This window comes from Osmia lignaria, chromosome 1 (assembly GCF_051020975.1).
Source record: "Osmia lignaria lignaria isolate PbOS001 chromosome 1, iyOsmLign1, whole genome shotgun sequence".
Lineage (NCBI taxonomy): Eukaryota > Metazoa > Arthropoda > Insecta > Hymenoptera > Megachilidae > Osmia > Osmia lignaria.
Window position 1 is genome coordinate 11,776,742 of NC_135032.1, and position 17,695 is coordinate 11,794,436.

General features: G+C 34.8%; 3 protein-coding genes across 14 annotated transcripts in view; 2 read left to right on the top strand and 1 right to left on the bottom strand.

The window, feature by feature from the left end:
• The window catches only part of Atg16 (Autophagy-related 16), a 397,790-nt gene extending 385,477 nt beyond the window's left edge, over nucleotides 1-12,313 (bottom strand). Inside the window, exons 1-8 of one of the 3 annotated variants that reach the window (XM_034328179.2) lie at nucleotides 11,556-12,309; nucleotides 11,205-11,463; nucleotides 10,953-11,115; nucleotides 10,753-10,841; nucleotides 9,521-9,574; nucleotides 8,468-8,606; nucleotides 6,388-6,493; nucleotides 4,762-4,904 (exon numbers count right to left, since the gene is read on the bottom strand). In XM_034328179.2, coding sequence (XP_034184070.1) covers nucleotides 4,762-4,904; nucleotides 6,388-6,493; nucleotides 8,468-8,606; nucleotides 9,521-9,574; nucleotides 10,753-10,841; nucleotides 10,953-11,115; nucleotides 11,205-11,463; nucleotides 11,556-11,685 — 1,083 coding nt within the window. In that variant the 5' untranslated portion in view covers nucleotides 11,686-12,309. Of the gene's footprint in view, nucleotides 1-4,761; nucleotides 4,905-6,387; nucleotides 6,494-8,467; nucleotides 8,607-9,520; nucleotides 9,575-10,752; nucleotides 10,842-10,952; nucleotides 11,116-11,204; nucleotides 11,464-11,555 lie in introns of all 3 variants that reach the window. The other 2 variants (XM_034328182.2, XM_034328180.2) reach the window with 2 other exon arrangements.
• LOC117606129 (uncharacterized) lies at nucleotides 12,190-13,544 on the top strand. The gene is made up of 5 exons (XM_034328185.1): nucleotides 12,190-12,325; nucleotides 12,422-12,610; nucleotides 12,688-12,844; nucleotides 12,907-12,992; nucleotides 13,090-13,544. The coding sequence occupies exons 2-5, from the start codon at nucleotides 12,528-12,530 to the stop codon at nucleotides 13,283-13,285; spliced, it is 522 nt and encodes a 173-aa protein (XP_034184076.1). The 5' UTR covers nucleotides 12,190-12,325; nucleotides 12,422-12,527; the 3' UTR covers nucleotides 13,286-13,544.
• A 350-nt stretch (nucleotides 13,545-13,894) lies between these two features.
• Nucleotides 13,895-17,695, top strand: part of CASK (peripheral plasma membrane protein CASK) — a 138,783-nt gene continuing 134,982 nt past the window's right edge. For 5 of the 10 annotated variants that reach the window (XM_076693336.1, XM_076693285.1, XM_076693357.1 and 2 more), the window contains exon 1: nucleotides 14,736-14,861. In XM_076693336.1, coding sequence (XP_076549451.1) covers nucleotides 14,800-14,861 — 62 coding nt within the window. In that variant the 5' untranslated portion in view covers nucleotides 14,736-14,799. Of the gene's footprint in view, nucleotides 14,862-14,973; nucleotides 15,087-17,695 lie in introns of all 10 variants that reach the window. The other 5 variants (XM_034328152.2, XM_034328154.2, XM_076688031.1 and 2 more) reach the window with 4 other exon arrangements.

The window sequence follows — 17,695 nt, forward strand, 5'->3', positions numbered from 1 at the left end:
TAACACCGTCCCGTAAATCCAAGCGTGACACCATGCTCCCATTCGAAACACAGTTAGCTGGCCAAATATCTACAGGTTGTTCATTGTCCCGCGTGTGTTGTTCGGTACAAACGTGCTGATTTCGTTAAGCGTGTCCCTGGCCAACAGCCAGGACATTTACACCATTTCGGGAATAGGGAATCTGCAAAACTTTCCAAATGCGTTGCTTCTACTGTTTCTCCGAAAGCAACCACTATTTTGGGATGCAAATTTCAAACACAAGATTGAAATTTATACGGATTTGTATAATTCACTCTCGAGCACCATTTGGGTGAAATTGACTCAAAATAGAAATCTAATGTTTAATAACTATAAGAAAAAATTAAAATATTGCTACTCAAATTTTTGTATAAATAAATATTGTATAAAATTAACAGAACTTCAATACCTGTAATTGGAAAATCTAGAACAGTATACATTTTTTGTATAAATACAAAACGAAATGAAAGAGGGTTTCGTTGGTAGAGAAAAACGTTTCAGATCTCTTCTTTACTTTATAAAATAAAATGGAAAAGCCGAAATTCAAAAGGACATATGTGTTTACGGATCTATGTTTGCATATGAAAAAAAAATCAGCAAATTTGATGGATCAACTATTGCTTCAATTTTCTGTTTGCACGCGCGCTATTCGCTAAAGTTTCCAAATACGACTAATAAAATATAGGAAAATAGAGTACACAGACAGATTAGTAACGAAAAAATATCAATCTCTTACGATACGTGATCAACGCAAATATTTGACGACGTGTCGCGTATCTGAAATTCACTGCTAATAAAAAAAGCACAAAGTAAAATTAAAAAAAGATTGACTGGTAATATGAAAAAATTGGACGTATCAAATTATACCTTCAATATACTAAACCCTTTCGTTTAAGTATTATACAATTAACTACCCTTGTATACGTTTCATAAGTTTGGGTCACGATTGACCCAGATTCCGCTGTTCAAGAGTTAAACACGCTACTACCCTTAGAAAAGGGAACAGTAGGAATGCACTAGCATGGAGAACGAAAGAATTAGCGATAGGTAAGAATGCTAATACTCTTTCCATTCCAACTACCCACTTGATGCTATGCATACATGTATGTAGAGTGCACAAGGTATAATAAGGCAATATGGTTTGCATATCCCTTATAACAGGTCAAGGAATTACACAGTCTGATCTTTGCAAATTCTCGACAAATATTGATGAAAAAATATTCTGTGATCAATTGAAACTTATAATAAATATTGCAAATGAACTAGAAATTATTCTTATTATTAGAACGAAATAAACACAACCTACCACAAACAATCTTCGAGTCGTGTTTATTAAATTTAATACATGCAATCCAATTTAAATTGAATAAAAAAATGATAGCTGACAGAAATAAAAACGCGGTTCATACGAAACGTTAGATTCTATTCGCGCAAGGACTCGCTGTAAAGCCAGTGTTTAGATTAATTCCTCGTTTCTTTTTCTTTCCCCCTGATGTTCTCGGCCAGTGTACCTGACATTCCTACCTATATCCTATTAGGGATGTAAATGCGGTAATTTCGCGAGGTAATTACTGGCCTCGGCACGAAAGTAATGCCTTTGAACAGAGGGGACTACCACCTTGCTGCCCACTGCCCACCGTGTTACCCTGAAATTACTCTACTGGATGACGCCTGAAAGCACCTTCGTATTTCCGGAATTAACGTTTCAGTCTTAGTCGAAACAGCCAACTCTTTTCAGCCCGTATTTTTAATTAATTTCGTTGAACAGATATTAATTTTTTGGTAGTCTTAAACACTTCGTATCTGAAGGATTTAATTATGTAAAAGGAATTATACAAATTTTAAAATACATTTGTGGATATTTTTTCCTGAAGAAATAGGCGTTCGATAATTTTTTTTCAATTCACCCAAGAATTGTTTATGATTTAGAAAAATATCAGACTCACATTACGGTTATCTTATAGTACCTTACGATCGCGAACAAAGAACAGTGCATGAAAGGAAAACGAAATAGCCTGTACGTCTATTGGGAGATCGAAGCGACAGAAAAAGGTATGACGATTTCACAATGGTGAACGACCAGGAAATCACTGTGAGGGCTTCACCAGAGAATCGATACTACGTCGAAGACGTGAGAAATCCAAACGACCCGACGTCCTAGTGCCGCGAAATTGAGTCCATTATCGGTCCAGCCAGGTACCCTCCAACACCATTGATATTCGTTTAACGCATCGTTTCTCCGACTAGAAGGGTGACAAACAAGAATCTAAAGAAAAATATAAAATTTAGAAGATCAATGACAATAATGGATAGAAACCATCCGAAAGGAAATAAATAGATAAACGATCATCCATTTTCCCTTCTACTTGCTTCTACTTCAACAAGGTAAGAACTTTATTCATGAATTCGAGCTTCCGGAATGAAATCTACCCAGAAACGATTCGTTCAGCTAACGAAAATATTGAAATTCCATAATTGCCCGAGGTTTTTTGCTACGAAGGTAGAATCGGCCTGAATAACCGAGAGGAATGAAACGTTACGTTTCATTTTCTTGCTGTCCTTGCTGAATAAAAGGAACTATAATTCACGGAACGAGAGACGTACGGGTTGACACGAGCCAGCAAGAGGGAGTCCCACAAGAAACTGGTCCACAAGCCGAAGAAATTGATCAAGGGTTCCTGTTCCAAGAATAACGTCTGAGAAACGTTGCGTGGATGGTTCGAGGCACACCGGGGAATAAACATCAGACGTCAGGTCAGTTCTCGCACCTTTCATCGTGAATAGCCGAAGAGGAGGCTGTACCTCGCAGTTCGCGTGTTTTCTCGCAACTTTACGCGCCATTGGCCGCCAATCTTCGGAATGAAACTGCCGCCTGCTGAGTGGATTCCCGACGCGCCCTTGCTTGTAAACAGAACACAGAAAAATTCAACGAGGGAAGACGGAAAAAATCGGAGGAACGAGAGGAAGATCCTGGAGAGGATGAAATATTTGTACACCCGCGTGCATGGTACGCTTCCATCGGTTAGAGGAGCAACGCAGGGCAGAAACATCTCCTACTGTACTCTTTTACACGGATATATTACACATTGTATTCTATCGGCAACCGGCTAGCTATAAACGGCGATATTACCGCATAGCAAGCAACCTGAAACTCACAATGCGACTTAGAAACGCGGTATCGGGTATGTCATGGCCGTGCCAGACCGTAAACTCGCGCTATCCGGCTATCTAGCTTTTGTATATGCTCAATAGCGACTTAGGGGAGGGAAAGGGTGGGCGAGCACCCAACGACGCGGCGCCTTAAATTTAATTTTTAAAAAGGTGTGATAAAAAATGCACCATCTTCCGGATGGAAAATACAATATAATATAATAAAATACAGTACTCGTCCGCCCTAGTCTTTCCAACTTCTTACAAAATACTTCAGCGTAGCAAATTGAGAAAAAAATCATTTCCCAGATGACTTTTCCGCTTTCAACGAGATTTCCAGAAAGAAACACAAAGAGGAAAAAGAAGATAGGACCACGAGAAAGACAACCAGGAAACTTTTCGTTCCGTGGCCAACATCAAGAATTGGCGAAGAGCAGAAGAACTGGGACAAACTTTAGATGAGGGAATATTGACATCATCGACGAAAGAAGAGAGTATTATTCTTCGGCAAAAGGTTATGGAATTGGGATGAATCGAATAGCACGGTAAAACAGACATAAAAATTCTTCAATGATTATGACTTTTCAGAACCATATTTTGCTTTACGACCTTATTAGGAAACATAGCAGATAATGGAATAAAAAATATTCCAATTTATAATTCTTTCAAATTGTAGTTAAATAGATTAATCATTAAACTTCTTCGATGACATCACTGATAAAGTAATCATATAATGCTTTCAAGAAGAAAAGAAAGTTAATTATGTATCATTATGACACCTTTCTTAAACGCAGTTCTTTTAACACCCTTCACTGTTGGGTGTAGAGTGACGTATTTATAACAGCGAATAAAAGCGGTGATGTTGTTTTAATGAAACCTCGTCACTTTGTAATAACTCACGCAATTTTACGGTACAATTACCAACGCATTAATATGCAAGTTTCAGTAATAGAGCGCACCGCGCATAATCCCGTATTATTATCGCAAAGAGTTCGAACACCGTTATACGTTAAAAAGACTATTTTAAATGGAACATCGTTTCATTTTCTATAGTCTAGTATTTACAGTTAAATTCTGACTGTAAACATTCGTGCAATTTATTTTTATAAATATAAATGATATTATGCGAAACTAAAAAATATTTTATACCATCGCAATTTTTAACCCTTTCGCTACGACCGTGACAAAAGGTTTAATATATTTGCTTATTAAATTATCTAATTTAATTTAAATAAAATAATTGTAAATGAAACATACAATAATCTGAAATTAAAATAAATGTAAATGAAATATACAGAAGAAAATTAACATAAATATAAATAAAATAATTTTCTTTATAAAACTATATTTGCAATAAAACATTTTTCATTGCAAGTGTTTTTTGTTTTTAATTTTACTTTATCTACATGCTGTCTCTACTTTGAAATATGATATGAACACTGCGTAGGACGGCTATGGTTCTCCTTCAATAGCGAAAGGGTTAAAGAAAATTTCCTATGCAGATACGAGCAAAGTACCTCGATAATTGCCCAATTAACAGATTCATCCAAGCCTGTTCTCGAATGATAAATTACATGCAAATTTTCCACTTACCTTTAGTCGAAGATCACTCACAGTCCACACCCGGCTGGCATAATCATTAGATGCTCCAAGGATCAGCGTCCCCGTTGAATCGAAATCAACAGACATTACTCCTGCGTTGCTGCCAACAAGAATTCCTTTACTCTCCGAAGTACCTGAAAAATAAAATAACAATAAACGTCAATTTGTAATCGAAACAATCCTCTCAAATTATCACTTCATCATTTGTCTGATGGTTTCATTTACAACTTCCATTTTTATTTTAATAAAAACTTCAATAACGACAGATATAAATCTAGACTTTATCGTCTGTCTCATTTTATTTATAATTTTATTCTATTTTTATCTTAACAAAAATTTCAATAATATATGCTCTTTGGCAATTATTTCAAATGACATTTCATGGAATCTGAATTCATAGAATTCATAGAATTATATTTGAAAACCTTTATAATTAAAACTGCAAAATTACCAATTAATAAATTTCGAATTAACGTGTGATACAATAAAGAATAATAAAATGAAAAATTAGGTATTAAAATTACAAATGTTTCGCCTACGGCATTACCAAAATTAATTTAATCGACATTGTCGAATAGAGTGGCGAAGGGGATAAAGGAAATCACGTGCAGTTTGGAAAGGGGGATGGAAACAATACACCGAAGTGTCGAGAATGGGTGAAGAAGAGCCGTGAAAGGGTGGGATAAGCGGATATAACCCACAATAAGGACGGATGTTTCATCCAATTTGCAACGCGGCAAAGGGATTACATTCGAAATACGTTATAGTGCGTATGGTCGTTTCAGTATGGAGAGGAAAATGTTTCTAGCTCAGGCAGGGTTTTAATAGACGTCTCTACGTTCGACTATACGAGCTATCCCTGATTGCATCGAGTAACCTGTTGATTCGTTAACACGTTCGGTACCAATGTACAAGGTGTCTCAAAACTGATGTATATCATAAAGACTATGAAATTATCATAATAAAAAAAATAGGAATTCTTTTAATTTTGCAAGCTCTATAACATTTTTCGAAACCCACTTAATAAACAAACAAAAACTTTTCAAAAGAACAATATATTACAGTGAACTTTGTTTGAAATATTATTGTACGTTTGAATATTGTACTTGAATGGTAATTACTATGTTAATTAATACACTCCACTGAGCGAAAAATCATTCATAACTTGGTAATAAAAATTAATGACACGTTACGAATTGAAACTTTATATGCTCGTAAATTAGTCTATTAGCAAATAATTGTATAATTTACCGTCGACTTAGTAAATTATTGCTGGCGACTAATATTTAAACTATCCGTTATTCTTTCATTTAGCACGAAACGAAAAGTTCTCTAGCATGTATTCGCGAACAAAAGACGGTAACAAAGTTTTAATTACTTCGTTGCAGTAAGTTTTAATGAAATTTTAAAGTGACTTTCATATCAATTGATTAGCCTACATTATCTCGTTGAACGCGGGAAATGATATTCTCGATAAATATTGGCTGGAAACAGAATTTATAGTGTTACAAAGTGACACCATTAATTTTAAACAAATTTCTCAACAATTTTAACACTTTTATTCATTTATGTACTTAATTTCAGGTCAAAACTTTTTTTTTTTTTTTTTTTAATTACCTTTTGTGATACTCCAAAGCTTCACCTTTCTGTCAGCCCCTCCGGTCGCGAGGATCCTCTCAACAGGAGACCATTTTACAGCATAAACTTCTCCGTCGTGAGCATTCTGCAAGGGTTACGAAACACTTGACGTATAAATTTTGAAAAATGTGCATGCATGAGTCAACAGTTAACGTAACAAATGTATTAAAATTCATAATTGTACTTCTTATAGAAGCAAAAAATACATATCAATTTCAATGAAAAAATGTCATAATTTAGATAGAAGCTGACTAATGTCTTTTCAAATCTAGAAGCTTTCAAAATTTCTAATTTTATTAAAAATTAGCTAATACTACTATTATGAATAAATGATCAAATACTACTCACTACGTTGCCTACTTTTAAGTTAGCGAAAATATTACCCTTTACACCATATACTATCGAGCATCATCGATTGTTAACAATTAAATGACCAGAGAATGTGAAAGAATATAGATAGATAGTGACAACCTCATTACAATGTAAATGAAGCTTTTAAATATTGCAATAAATTAACGATATTTGCAGTTTTCATGCATAAAAAGTGTACATAAAATGTTAAGCGTAATTATGGTAATGTATACTACACAAAGTGTTTTAATGAGACGAATATTTCTCTCTTTGAAACACATTAACATCTAACACCTATACTCACTAAGACTGAACACATTATTTACAGAACGTTTTTTTTTTTTTTAATGTGATTGTATTGAAATAAATACGCGTGAACATTAATGAACAGTATTATTGATAGAATTAAGAAAAAATAGAGCACATAGGAGCATGGTGTGTCAACAAAAAAAATTATTTCAATCTTCACATAATTATTATTCCCGTTTTAAATAATACTTTTGTCATCGCCGTTCCCGTTTAAAATAATATAAAATTCCAAACTACATTTCTAACATTTTTTACGTATTATAAAGTAACTACATTTGTCAAACACAGAATTAAACATACTTAACTTAAATATTTCAATACTATGCTACATATAATATACTTTCCTTAAACAATATTTCGATCAGAACGTAACATTGTAAATATCACTAAAACATAGAATCGCACAATAAAATATTAACATTTTAATAATGTAACATGCACGTCTGAAAAATCTGAATTTTATAAATAATTGTACGTGTATCCCATCGAATGATCTATAATAGACACTAGGTGCTAACTTATAAACCAAAAGTGTCCTTATATAACTAGTTAACAAAATTACACTAACAAGATCCTTTTTTTTAAATCGTCGAAAAATTACTGTATACCATTTCTATATAGATATATCTTTCCTTCCTTCTACTTTAAAACAGAAACAAGTATCATATCAAACTCTATAGTTTAGAAACATTTCCATCCATATTCCACAGAATATTATAAAAATAGTTCACTTATTCTCGATTCACTTATAACACTCGAAGGGAATAATACGTATGAAACGATTAAACGAAAACTATTATTACTAGAGGTGTGCGAGAACCTGAAAATTTCGAGTACTCGACACTTGGGTCGAATTGAATAGGATTTTGAAGGTACAGGTGTGCGAGAACTCGACTCGACCCGACCCGATATTTTTGGGTTCTCGCACACCTCTAATCATTACGTATAGACGTTGGTGCGATAATAATGCAAATCAATCTAAAGCTGAAACATCCCCAATATCATAAAATATATGCCATCAAATAACTGTAACCATTAGCATCGTGCAGAGAATCAATGATCATTCGTTATTCTACAAATGAAATTTCATGTAGAAAAGTATTTATGTAATACTGAAACTAAGTGTCCAACTTTGTCGCATCTGAAGGCTTTATTTTAGCCTAAATTTGTTGAATACCGTTTGGATCATTGGACACTTATAAGCTGAGAATAAATACTAATGTAAGTCGTTCGTGATACAAGTTTTCCAAAGATCAAGCATCAAGATTCGACAGTCCCTTATCTCATCATACAAGACATGCAATTTCTGGTTACAACGTGTCAATAAACAAATTGTACTAAAATTTACATAATGGCATGATGATTAGGTATCTCATAAATTAAATTGTTGTCAACGTACAAATGTGACCGACACTTTGGTCGGTACCGCAGTAGGAAGACCAGCAATTCCTTCTTTTAGATTCGATCTGTCAGGACTGACCGGTCGTGTGTCACGAGCAGCGTCCTCCAATTCCTTTTGCATCTTTGCTTGTCTCTTTCTGCAAGAAAGAATGGAACAAAAAAAGAACAAAAGCTTCAAAGGAAGATTTGATGCAGCCTGAAAGAAATGATCAATTCGAACGAAATTAATGCTGCGTTTGTAATACCCAAAACAACGTGGTAAAGTGCCCTTGTCTTTGATCATCCTGTTGTTATGCTACATGCGATGTAAAATTAATTAGTAACGCCAGTGCTTTGCTATTGTTATATTTTGACATTAACGATACGGTTCCTGGTTAGTTGTTACTTCAAACGTTTATCATTTGTTGTATGCTTAACCCTTTAGGTACTATGCCATTATCATGGCCCTATGAATAATTTATTTAAGACAAAATATCACTGTAGTAGATTTACTTATTTTTTATCTCGCATTCTAGTACTTTTGTTGTTCTATTATTTTATTTTATGGAAAAGTACACTGCCGATCAAAAATTTGAAACCACCTTAATATGGAAAATTCTGGGATAATTAATTTTTGTTTTCGAAAATTAATTATAACTATCCTTAATAATTGGAATCTTAGTCTACGTCCAACTCTACCGTAACCAAAGGGTTAATATTAATATTAGTTATATTTATTCAAGTAATTGACAATCATTAAACTCTTTGAACCGTTACATTTAGTAGGGAAACACTTGTCCAGTTGTGCACGTGTTTATTAGTCATACATATGCATATGTACGTTGTTTTCCATTTTTTCGCAACGATTATATATTCCTACATCCTATTTCATATTAATTTCGTTATACAAAATAAGAACAATACAATGTTTATGAAAATCAAGCACAAACGATAGGTTTTTCGTGTGAATATGTGCGAACGGTTTGTAGGATCACGTTCCTTAAACAAACGACCCAAAGCTGCAATAGAGCACTTAAGCGTAATTTCTATCACGTCACTTGCTCAGACTTACCCAAACTTTGATATGGTATTCATCAAAAAGGCTGTCGGACTGGAAAAACTCTCACTGAAACGAAAATGTCAAGCAGTGTGAAGTGCGAATGTGGAGATTACTGTTGTAACAGAATCCCGTGTGTCTGTGCGAGAAGCTTAACATTTTACAATTAATAAATGATTTACGAATATGTCGTAGAAACGTTATTGTTCTTAATAACGTGTTGTAATCGTCGAATGTGATATTGTAACGATTAATGGGTACGATTGAGAGTGATTATTATAGAAATAAAGTAACTCATTTGTAATGGTAACATGATATTAAATATGTAATGAAATATGAAATTAATGAATATCTAATACAAAAAGGGGAACCATTGCAAAAAATTAAAATCGTTCAGATATCACCTGTTGCATCAAAGAGTGTAAAGGAAGCTATAATATTTCGTAATAAAAAACCGATAATGAATTAAAAATTATCTGATACATCTTTAACACTTCTATATTTGCATTCCCACGGACTTATGTAAAATGTGATGCAATTCCATTTTTATAATATCAAGTTTCTCTTAATATCATATAACATGCATAAACAACATGCTTTACTGAAAACGATCTTTCGTAAATTGGAAGATATACTCTTCTGCTTTATACTCTTACTTTAAATAATGTTTCGTTAAAATCATTATTCGAAAAACTGTCATTAGTAATGATAAATTTGGCGTATTTAATTATACATGTCTGATAAACATGCGTTCTTGGCATTGTTATTCTATTTATTACGCGATAATTGTGTAATAAATTTAATTTTTAAGTCATGAGAGTTTTTAGCCGACAGATATTGGCATAATGAAGTAATGATATTTTAAATTTTGTATACCACTTAAATATGATCCTGATATGAATAATCATAAGACAAGCGATAATAGTCAGAAACAAAAAGACCGAAACTGTTTGTTATTGGTACGATAGAAACACGAAATAATATACGTAACGCAAACCACTCAAACGAATATAAGAAATTCGTAAAATGGTCAGTGATTCATCAATTTTATCTAACAGTACTAACCACATGCATATATTATTTATCATGCCCACAGCATTTTCTACAGAAACTAAAATATTATACGTAACTATTCTACGATTTTATTGAAAAATATAATTTGCTTGATAATAAGCAAGACCTTAATTAAAGAAAAAAGGGCGTTAATATACTATGAGGCCCATAATGAAATTAAATATTGTACTTACTTCAAAAAGTTGTCATTTTCTTCATTTACTTTTTCTGCATCTCTTGTTTTGTACTTGATTAAGCGTTCCACTAACTGGCGGTTTTCTTCCTACAAATATTCATAATTTATTGATTTTCAGAAATATACATTATTTATGTAAAACAATAAACTATCTGTATATTAATTACACAGTTAGTTTAATAATAGTCCATAACATACCTGTGCTTTCCTAAGCTTTTCTTCTAAAGATGCAAAAGCGAGTTGTAGAGCTTGATGTTCATCTTTCAACATCTGGTTAATACTTTCCAACTCCCTTTCTCTACTAAGGCATTTACTTATTTCTAAACGTAAGTTGGCATTAAGCTCCATACTTTCAGAAAGGCTGCAAATATAATTGGTTAATGTATAATAATTACTCATACAAATTTTTATACACATGTTAAATCATAAAAATCAAATAGCAATATTCACCTGGCTTCCTTTGCTTGAAACTCCTTCATCATTTCTTGTAATTTATTATTAAGATCTACTATTTGTTGCGTATTTTCTCCTTTTCTTTTATGTAATGTAGCTAACTCTTCTGCTTGTTTTAAAAGACGAGCTTCCAGATCAGTATTTACACCTAATCCAGGAGTTCCACTAACTGCCTCTCGACGGAGTGTTTCATTTGCTATAGTTAGCTGAATATTTTCTGTACGCAATGTGTTTGCATTTTCAAAGAGTCTGTTGTCTGTAAATAAAAAAACAGTATACATTAGTATAATTCAATAGAATTAATAATAGTTTGAATTAAATTGATGAATATAAAGAAAGAAATCTTACGCAAACTGATGAGATCTGCAAAACAATATGTTTGCTTCCTATTTCTTTCTTGGAGCTGTAATATCAAATTTCGTCTCCAATTGTTATCTTCTCTAGGAGTTGATGATACACCGGGTTCACTCGCTGCCATTTTTAATGTTTGAAATATCTTGAAGATAGTATCTTAATTTCACCGTAGTTTTGTCTTTTCGTATCAAAGTCGTATAAAAAACATCTGACAGAACAGTTGGTAGATTATTTTGACACTCTTCCCTTCTCAGCATGCACTGTTTTTACCGCGGAAAATCTGATCCGATACAACAAACGCGCGTTCGAATATTAATCACTATAAAAATCGAAAAATCTCGCGCTAATCACATGACATTCAGAATTACCGTGATTATTTTTAATTATGAAAATAGCTACTCTAACCTAAACATTCCAAACACTACACTGCTAACGTGAACTGCCGGGTATTCGATATATCGATACGTTCTGTTTGCGAGAATGCGATATTTCTATTTTGAACGAAATTTCATATAAGTCGATAACACCAGATAAATTATTTTCCACTAGCCTCTGTTTAATAACCATAATACGACGTATGTAAATGTCGCAGATAAATTAATAATAACATGTGTTGAATCCATGAGTAATCAGAATGAAATAAATTTGAGAGAAAGAAACGTTTGCGACAGATGATGTAACAGTTTTCTGCATTTCGTTCGGATCGACTGAAACATTATCCAGATTTGATAAATGCGTATTCTACTGCTTATTTTTAACAATATGTAACAGGATAAAATATATTTTTAGGGGGATTATTTTTAAGCATCGAACTATTTTTCTAGTTGAATGCTATTTAAAATTGTTTAAATTGATTACAGTTCCAGATACCAATTTCCTATTCAAAACCATGACAGTAATTAGCATTGAAATGTACAAATCAGCGATTATTAACTATACTTCTAAAGTCTAAGGACGTATTTTATAATGAAAGAAGAAAAAAGTATTCGAACATGTCATAAAAGAAAAGCAAAGAAAAATAATGTTCAATTATCGCAACTATCTTACAGGTTTATATTTTAACCATTTATTTTAACTTAGTATAGCAGTATAACGATGGTTTATATCCTGCACATTCTCGTTATAGAAGTGGTCACATAAATAAAAGACGAATAAATAAAATTTGCCACAAATTGAAACATTTTCATGCTGCCAAATTACGTGAACCTGGTCCGACACAATATATATTTTATGCGATAGTTAATACTGATCTACGAATGGACCAAGCAACAACAGCAGCAACTGTAAGCAGACTTAAACTTAAACCATATGAAATCAGGCTGTACATATTCTTTATTAATATTAGATAGCAAATGGTTTGGTGTTGCTTTATAGTCAATTAGACAGTGATCAAGTAAGATATCAGTATATTGATAGCTGGACAAAGGAAGGGTAATGTATACATTGATACATTGATTCACGTTCGATTTTGTTGATAATTGAAAAATAATTAACTGATTATTGTATTAAATTTATTATGTAAAAATAGGCGGAATATAATAGTCCTGAAAGGATACGATCACAAGCACTTGAAGTATCTGCATTCTGAACTAAAGTTTATTGCAATTGGAAGTCATGCAGTTCAACAAAGATGGGGACGTAATAAAGCAATTATAGTGTTGATTGTATTTGGTCAAAAGAGCGAATTAGAAGAAGTTTTTGAAGGATTGTCATATTTAAAATAATAAAAATTATGCTCCCTTTTCCAGCATGCAAAATCTGCCATTTTCTCAGCTTCTTTGCTTTACTCAAAATAAAAGAAAGATTAATCCTTCATTTAGAACTAACCTGATCCTGCCAGGCTCTCAAAATAAAAAGTAATTACTGCCTCTTATCTCAAATGGCAAATGTTATGTGTAACTTTGATTTTAATTCTAATCATTAAAAGCGCTGTGATGTAAATCCTGTCACAATTGATATGGTAGGATATGGCATGAAAATGGAAAACGAAACCCTAAAGGCTAGTAGTACTTACCTCGTCGGTGTTACAGTATTGCTTTATATATATCTTTCGAGTCCCATCGATAAGTTGGATCAGTTATCATCAGAGCAACTCTATACATCCTAATCTTACCTATTCAAATGATCGAAGACTGATGAACATCCCTTGTATGTCCATTAGACGTATAACATCTACTCTTAGGGAATATTGGGGCCAAAGAAAAGAAGCAAAAGATACGGCGCGTTAAAGCATCAAAGGTTGCACGCGAAGCGGCGCCACGCCCGCCCCACCATTGCTGTGCTGGTACACCGTCGGGCCGGTGGGGAGGATGTTAGTCGGCGCAGTCGCTCGCCGCGTTTTATGCAACCAGTCTTGCTTCGGAGCGAGTGAGTCTACTCCTCCAGCCTTTGACAGACGAGGAAAGTGTGTGCAGTGTCTGTCTGGCCGCTTTTCGTTGGTCGGTCTCTGTTAATCGTAAAGGTTGACTGTTTCGTTGTGGTAACCGATTTGACCGGATCCGGTTTTCTTTGTGCTGAAGAAGGCAGGACAGGAGCGTGTTGACGTCCATACTACGTATTACCGTCAGTCGTATAAGCTGACTTAGCCGGCGTGAGCAAGCGAAAGTTTAAAGGCGGTGTCGATTGTGTATTCGGCTCCGTTGCCATCGTGCGAAATTCTACCGTACAGTTTACCAACATAACTCCGTTCTACGGTTACGGACTGGTGTCTACTGATCGAGTGCCAGTGCGACCACGGTCGGCCGTGCTACACGGGTGTATTATCTGCGATTGTGTGCTACATATAGATGTGTGTTTGTGCGTAACGTGTGCGTAAAGGAGAACGTATCCGTCACTGCTGCGAGATAGAGAGAGACAACCAGCGAAGAGGGTGGGAGAAGCGAACGGCCGTGAATCCACGATACGTGGCTGCGTTCACGCCGCCGCGTATTCCGCACGGCACGACACGAAACACAACAGCACCGACGTCCACCCAGGCTGCGAGAGGCGAGAGGAAAAAGATTGCACACCTTAACGAATTATTACGAATTCGCATAGCTTTAACGCGCCTTTTGGCGCGTTTAGACCCCTCGCTCGGTCGACTTCTTCGACCTCCTCCTCGTCGCCACTATGGCGGACGACGAGGTTCTCTTCGACGAGGTTTACGAGCTCTGCGAGATTATCGGCAAGTGAGTAACGAAACCGTGAGAAAGAACGAGACAGCTGTGCTCGTTACATTGGTGTGTATGGACGGGAGCGAATGAGTACTTACGTAGAAGGAGAAAGTGTCAAAATGTTGGAGAGTGAATATAAGGAGAAAGGGTAAGAAATGTATATGATACAGCTCGATGACGAGAGTATAAAGCTCCGATAGGCGATGATACGTCGCTGTGTGCATGTGGGTGTGTATTTTGTATGCGTGTATGCGTTTTAGGTTCGGCTGCGTACCATACGTCGGATGTAGGGATGGTCACGCGCGCGCGCACGCGTAAGCATGCACCGCGTGTACGATGACGTATAAAATGTTGACTCAGAACGAGTAAATGGGTAAGTAAAAATGCAAAACTAAATGACCAGTTCAATGCGAGGAAGGAAATTGTTCCGTCTGTCGTTCACGACGCTTTTATTCCAAGTTTTTCATTCATGAATTACGTGCAACAGTACGACCCACCCTTTTTGTATAAACATAGCACTTCTTTTATTATGATGACTTGTATTCAAGAAATAAGGCTCTATTATTAAATTCTGTCGATGATTTAATAACAGTCACTGGTTTATATGATATTAAATTAAAAATATAAGAAGTAAAAATGGGATCGATAACTTGGGGGAGGAATTTTACATATTAACAAAATATGGGATTTTTGTTTGTTTAAATTGATTTTCAATTGAATTTTTCGTGCAAATATCATTTTATAAGTTACATATTTAGACGTGAAGTTTGAGTAATTAGAAATGAAATTTATTCACTGAAGGTAAACAAGAAATTTTTTGTGTTTTTCTTATTATCAGTTGTAGTTAAAAATATTGAATTATTATTTTCAATAATTTTTTTTAGATTATTGCAATTTATATATTTTTTTATCAGGGTTTGTTTTAATATTTTTTTGAAACATATATAATTCTCTCCTAATTTCAAATATCTTATCTTTGTATTAACCCTTGCACAGCGGAGTTTGGGTCAATCGAGATCCAATTGAGATCCAATTGGGTCAATCGAGATTAAAATTGGGGCTCTCTCCATGGTCCGCCGTGCGAGGGTTGGAAAATGTTCCTTGCAATGGAAAAGAAATAATGACACTCTTCAAAACAATAACAATCCATTGGAACAATGGCAAACATTTCTGTTTACATTCTATTAAATTCTTTCTCTACGCGTCACGGAATCCAAGTACAATACCTACCCAACTATTTATTTAAAGTTCGAACTCGGTTAGCCGTGTCACCCTAGAGAATAATAAAAATCACCCAGCATGAATCGACCTCGTAATAAAATACGAGTCAAACTGCACACCTCTGTGGAGAAGTTTTTGTTACGATTTAAATACGGTACGCCTGGTAACACAATTCACATTGTGCCCAAGGATCTCGTTCTTTCCACGATTACTTCATCCCCAGTTCGATGGGACACGCCGAGATCTTGCTTGTTAGAAAATTCTGCAACGAGCATCGCGTTTCGAAGCTCTCGTTAAAGGGCATCCAGCCGTAATTGTAGGCGAACGCGTCGAGTTGCACTTGTTCTCTTCTTTTTCGTAATAGGGCGTAGAAAACGTTAAAAATCACAGGGAGGTGTTGCAGAATTATAGCAATTGAAGAATTATAATTATTGCTGTAAGTTAGGTAGACATTATATGGGTGGATTAAACGAGAGACGGACCAGGACTTAAATTTTTACTTTGAGATTAGTGACATGGGGATCCTCTTGTATAATATGGATCCTAATTTTAATTAATCAGGCTCCAAATCTCTATCGGTCCACCGGGAATTTTCCTGAATTCCCGATAGCCAGTACACCCCATAGACGTATTTAGATGGAGCACTAAGGGGGGCTAACAGTAAGAGGGCGAGTAGTGATAAATGGGGTAACTCCATAAGGATGTTCAGTCGATATGAGCCGAATGCATCCGAAGCCTAACCGAATTAACTGAATTTCTGGCGTTTCCCTTCCAATCTTAAGGGTTTCCACCACTCTAAATACTACTCAGACCCTCTACCAAAATCTTTGGAATAAATGAAAAATAATATTTATTATCAGTAGCTATGGTTTGCCCCAGGTTTTTGATGATCCAGGCTATCCGTATATCATAGTTAATAAAAAGGAAGCTCATGTCAGCATGAACAAAAATGAAATATCTCAGGGTTTACTATAGTTGGCGTGTATAACGCAACATGGTCTGAAACTTTTGACCTGCATTGTAGTAAATCCTCGAAACGTTGTACACGTCTGCTCTGACCCTATCTAGGGATAGCTGAACAGCTCCAATAAATATAGGAAACTGGGAAAGTAAATTTTAATGCTGCCACATACCAGGTGGAATGCAACTTGGCCTGCACTTCTTTTACGATGCTCGTCCTACTTTTCATCCCCCTCGTAACTCAGCCGCCGAGGGTCGTGTATACAGCGACCGTGTGCACACGTTTTCTCAGAGGCTGAAGTAACTTCTCGCTGATGGAATTTGTCCTTGAACTTAATTGTGAGCAGTCGTCCACTAGTCGACCTGTTGGTGATCCTAGAACAATTTTATTGTAGTTTCATGATCATTGTATTTGATATCGTGCGTTCCTGTGTTTCATGAAACGTGGATTCGTTTCAGACGATTAATTGTAAAAGTAGACTGTGGATGTTATGCAAATATATTTTATCTTTCTCTAGATAAGTCACATATTTTGCATATTTTATGCATTGTGAGGAATTTTTTTTTTATATCTACTGTATAATTTGCATATTTTTTTGTATACTGTGGTTTTTAAAATGTAAATTTGAGGAACTGATTAGTAAAAATTACTATTTTATTATAGTTGTGATAATTTCATTAGCAGATTATTTAATTAATGAGATTGCTCACTTTTAGTTTCCAATTGCTAAGTGTAAATGCTAACACTATTTAAATACCTGGAAAAGAAACCTTTTATAACTTTCTGGTGTAGGTAGCACT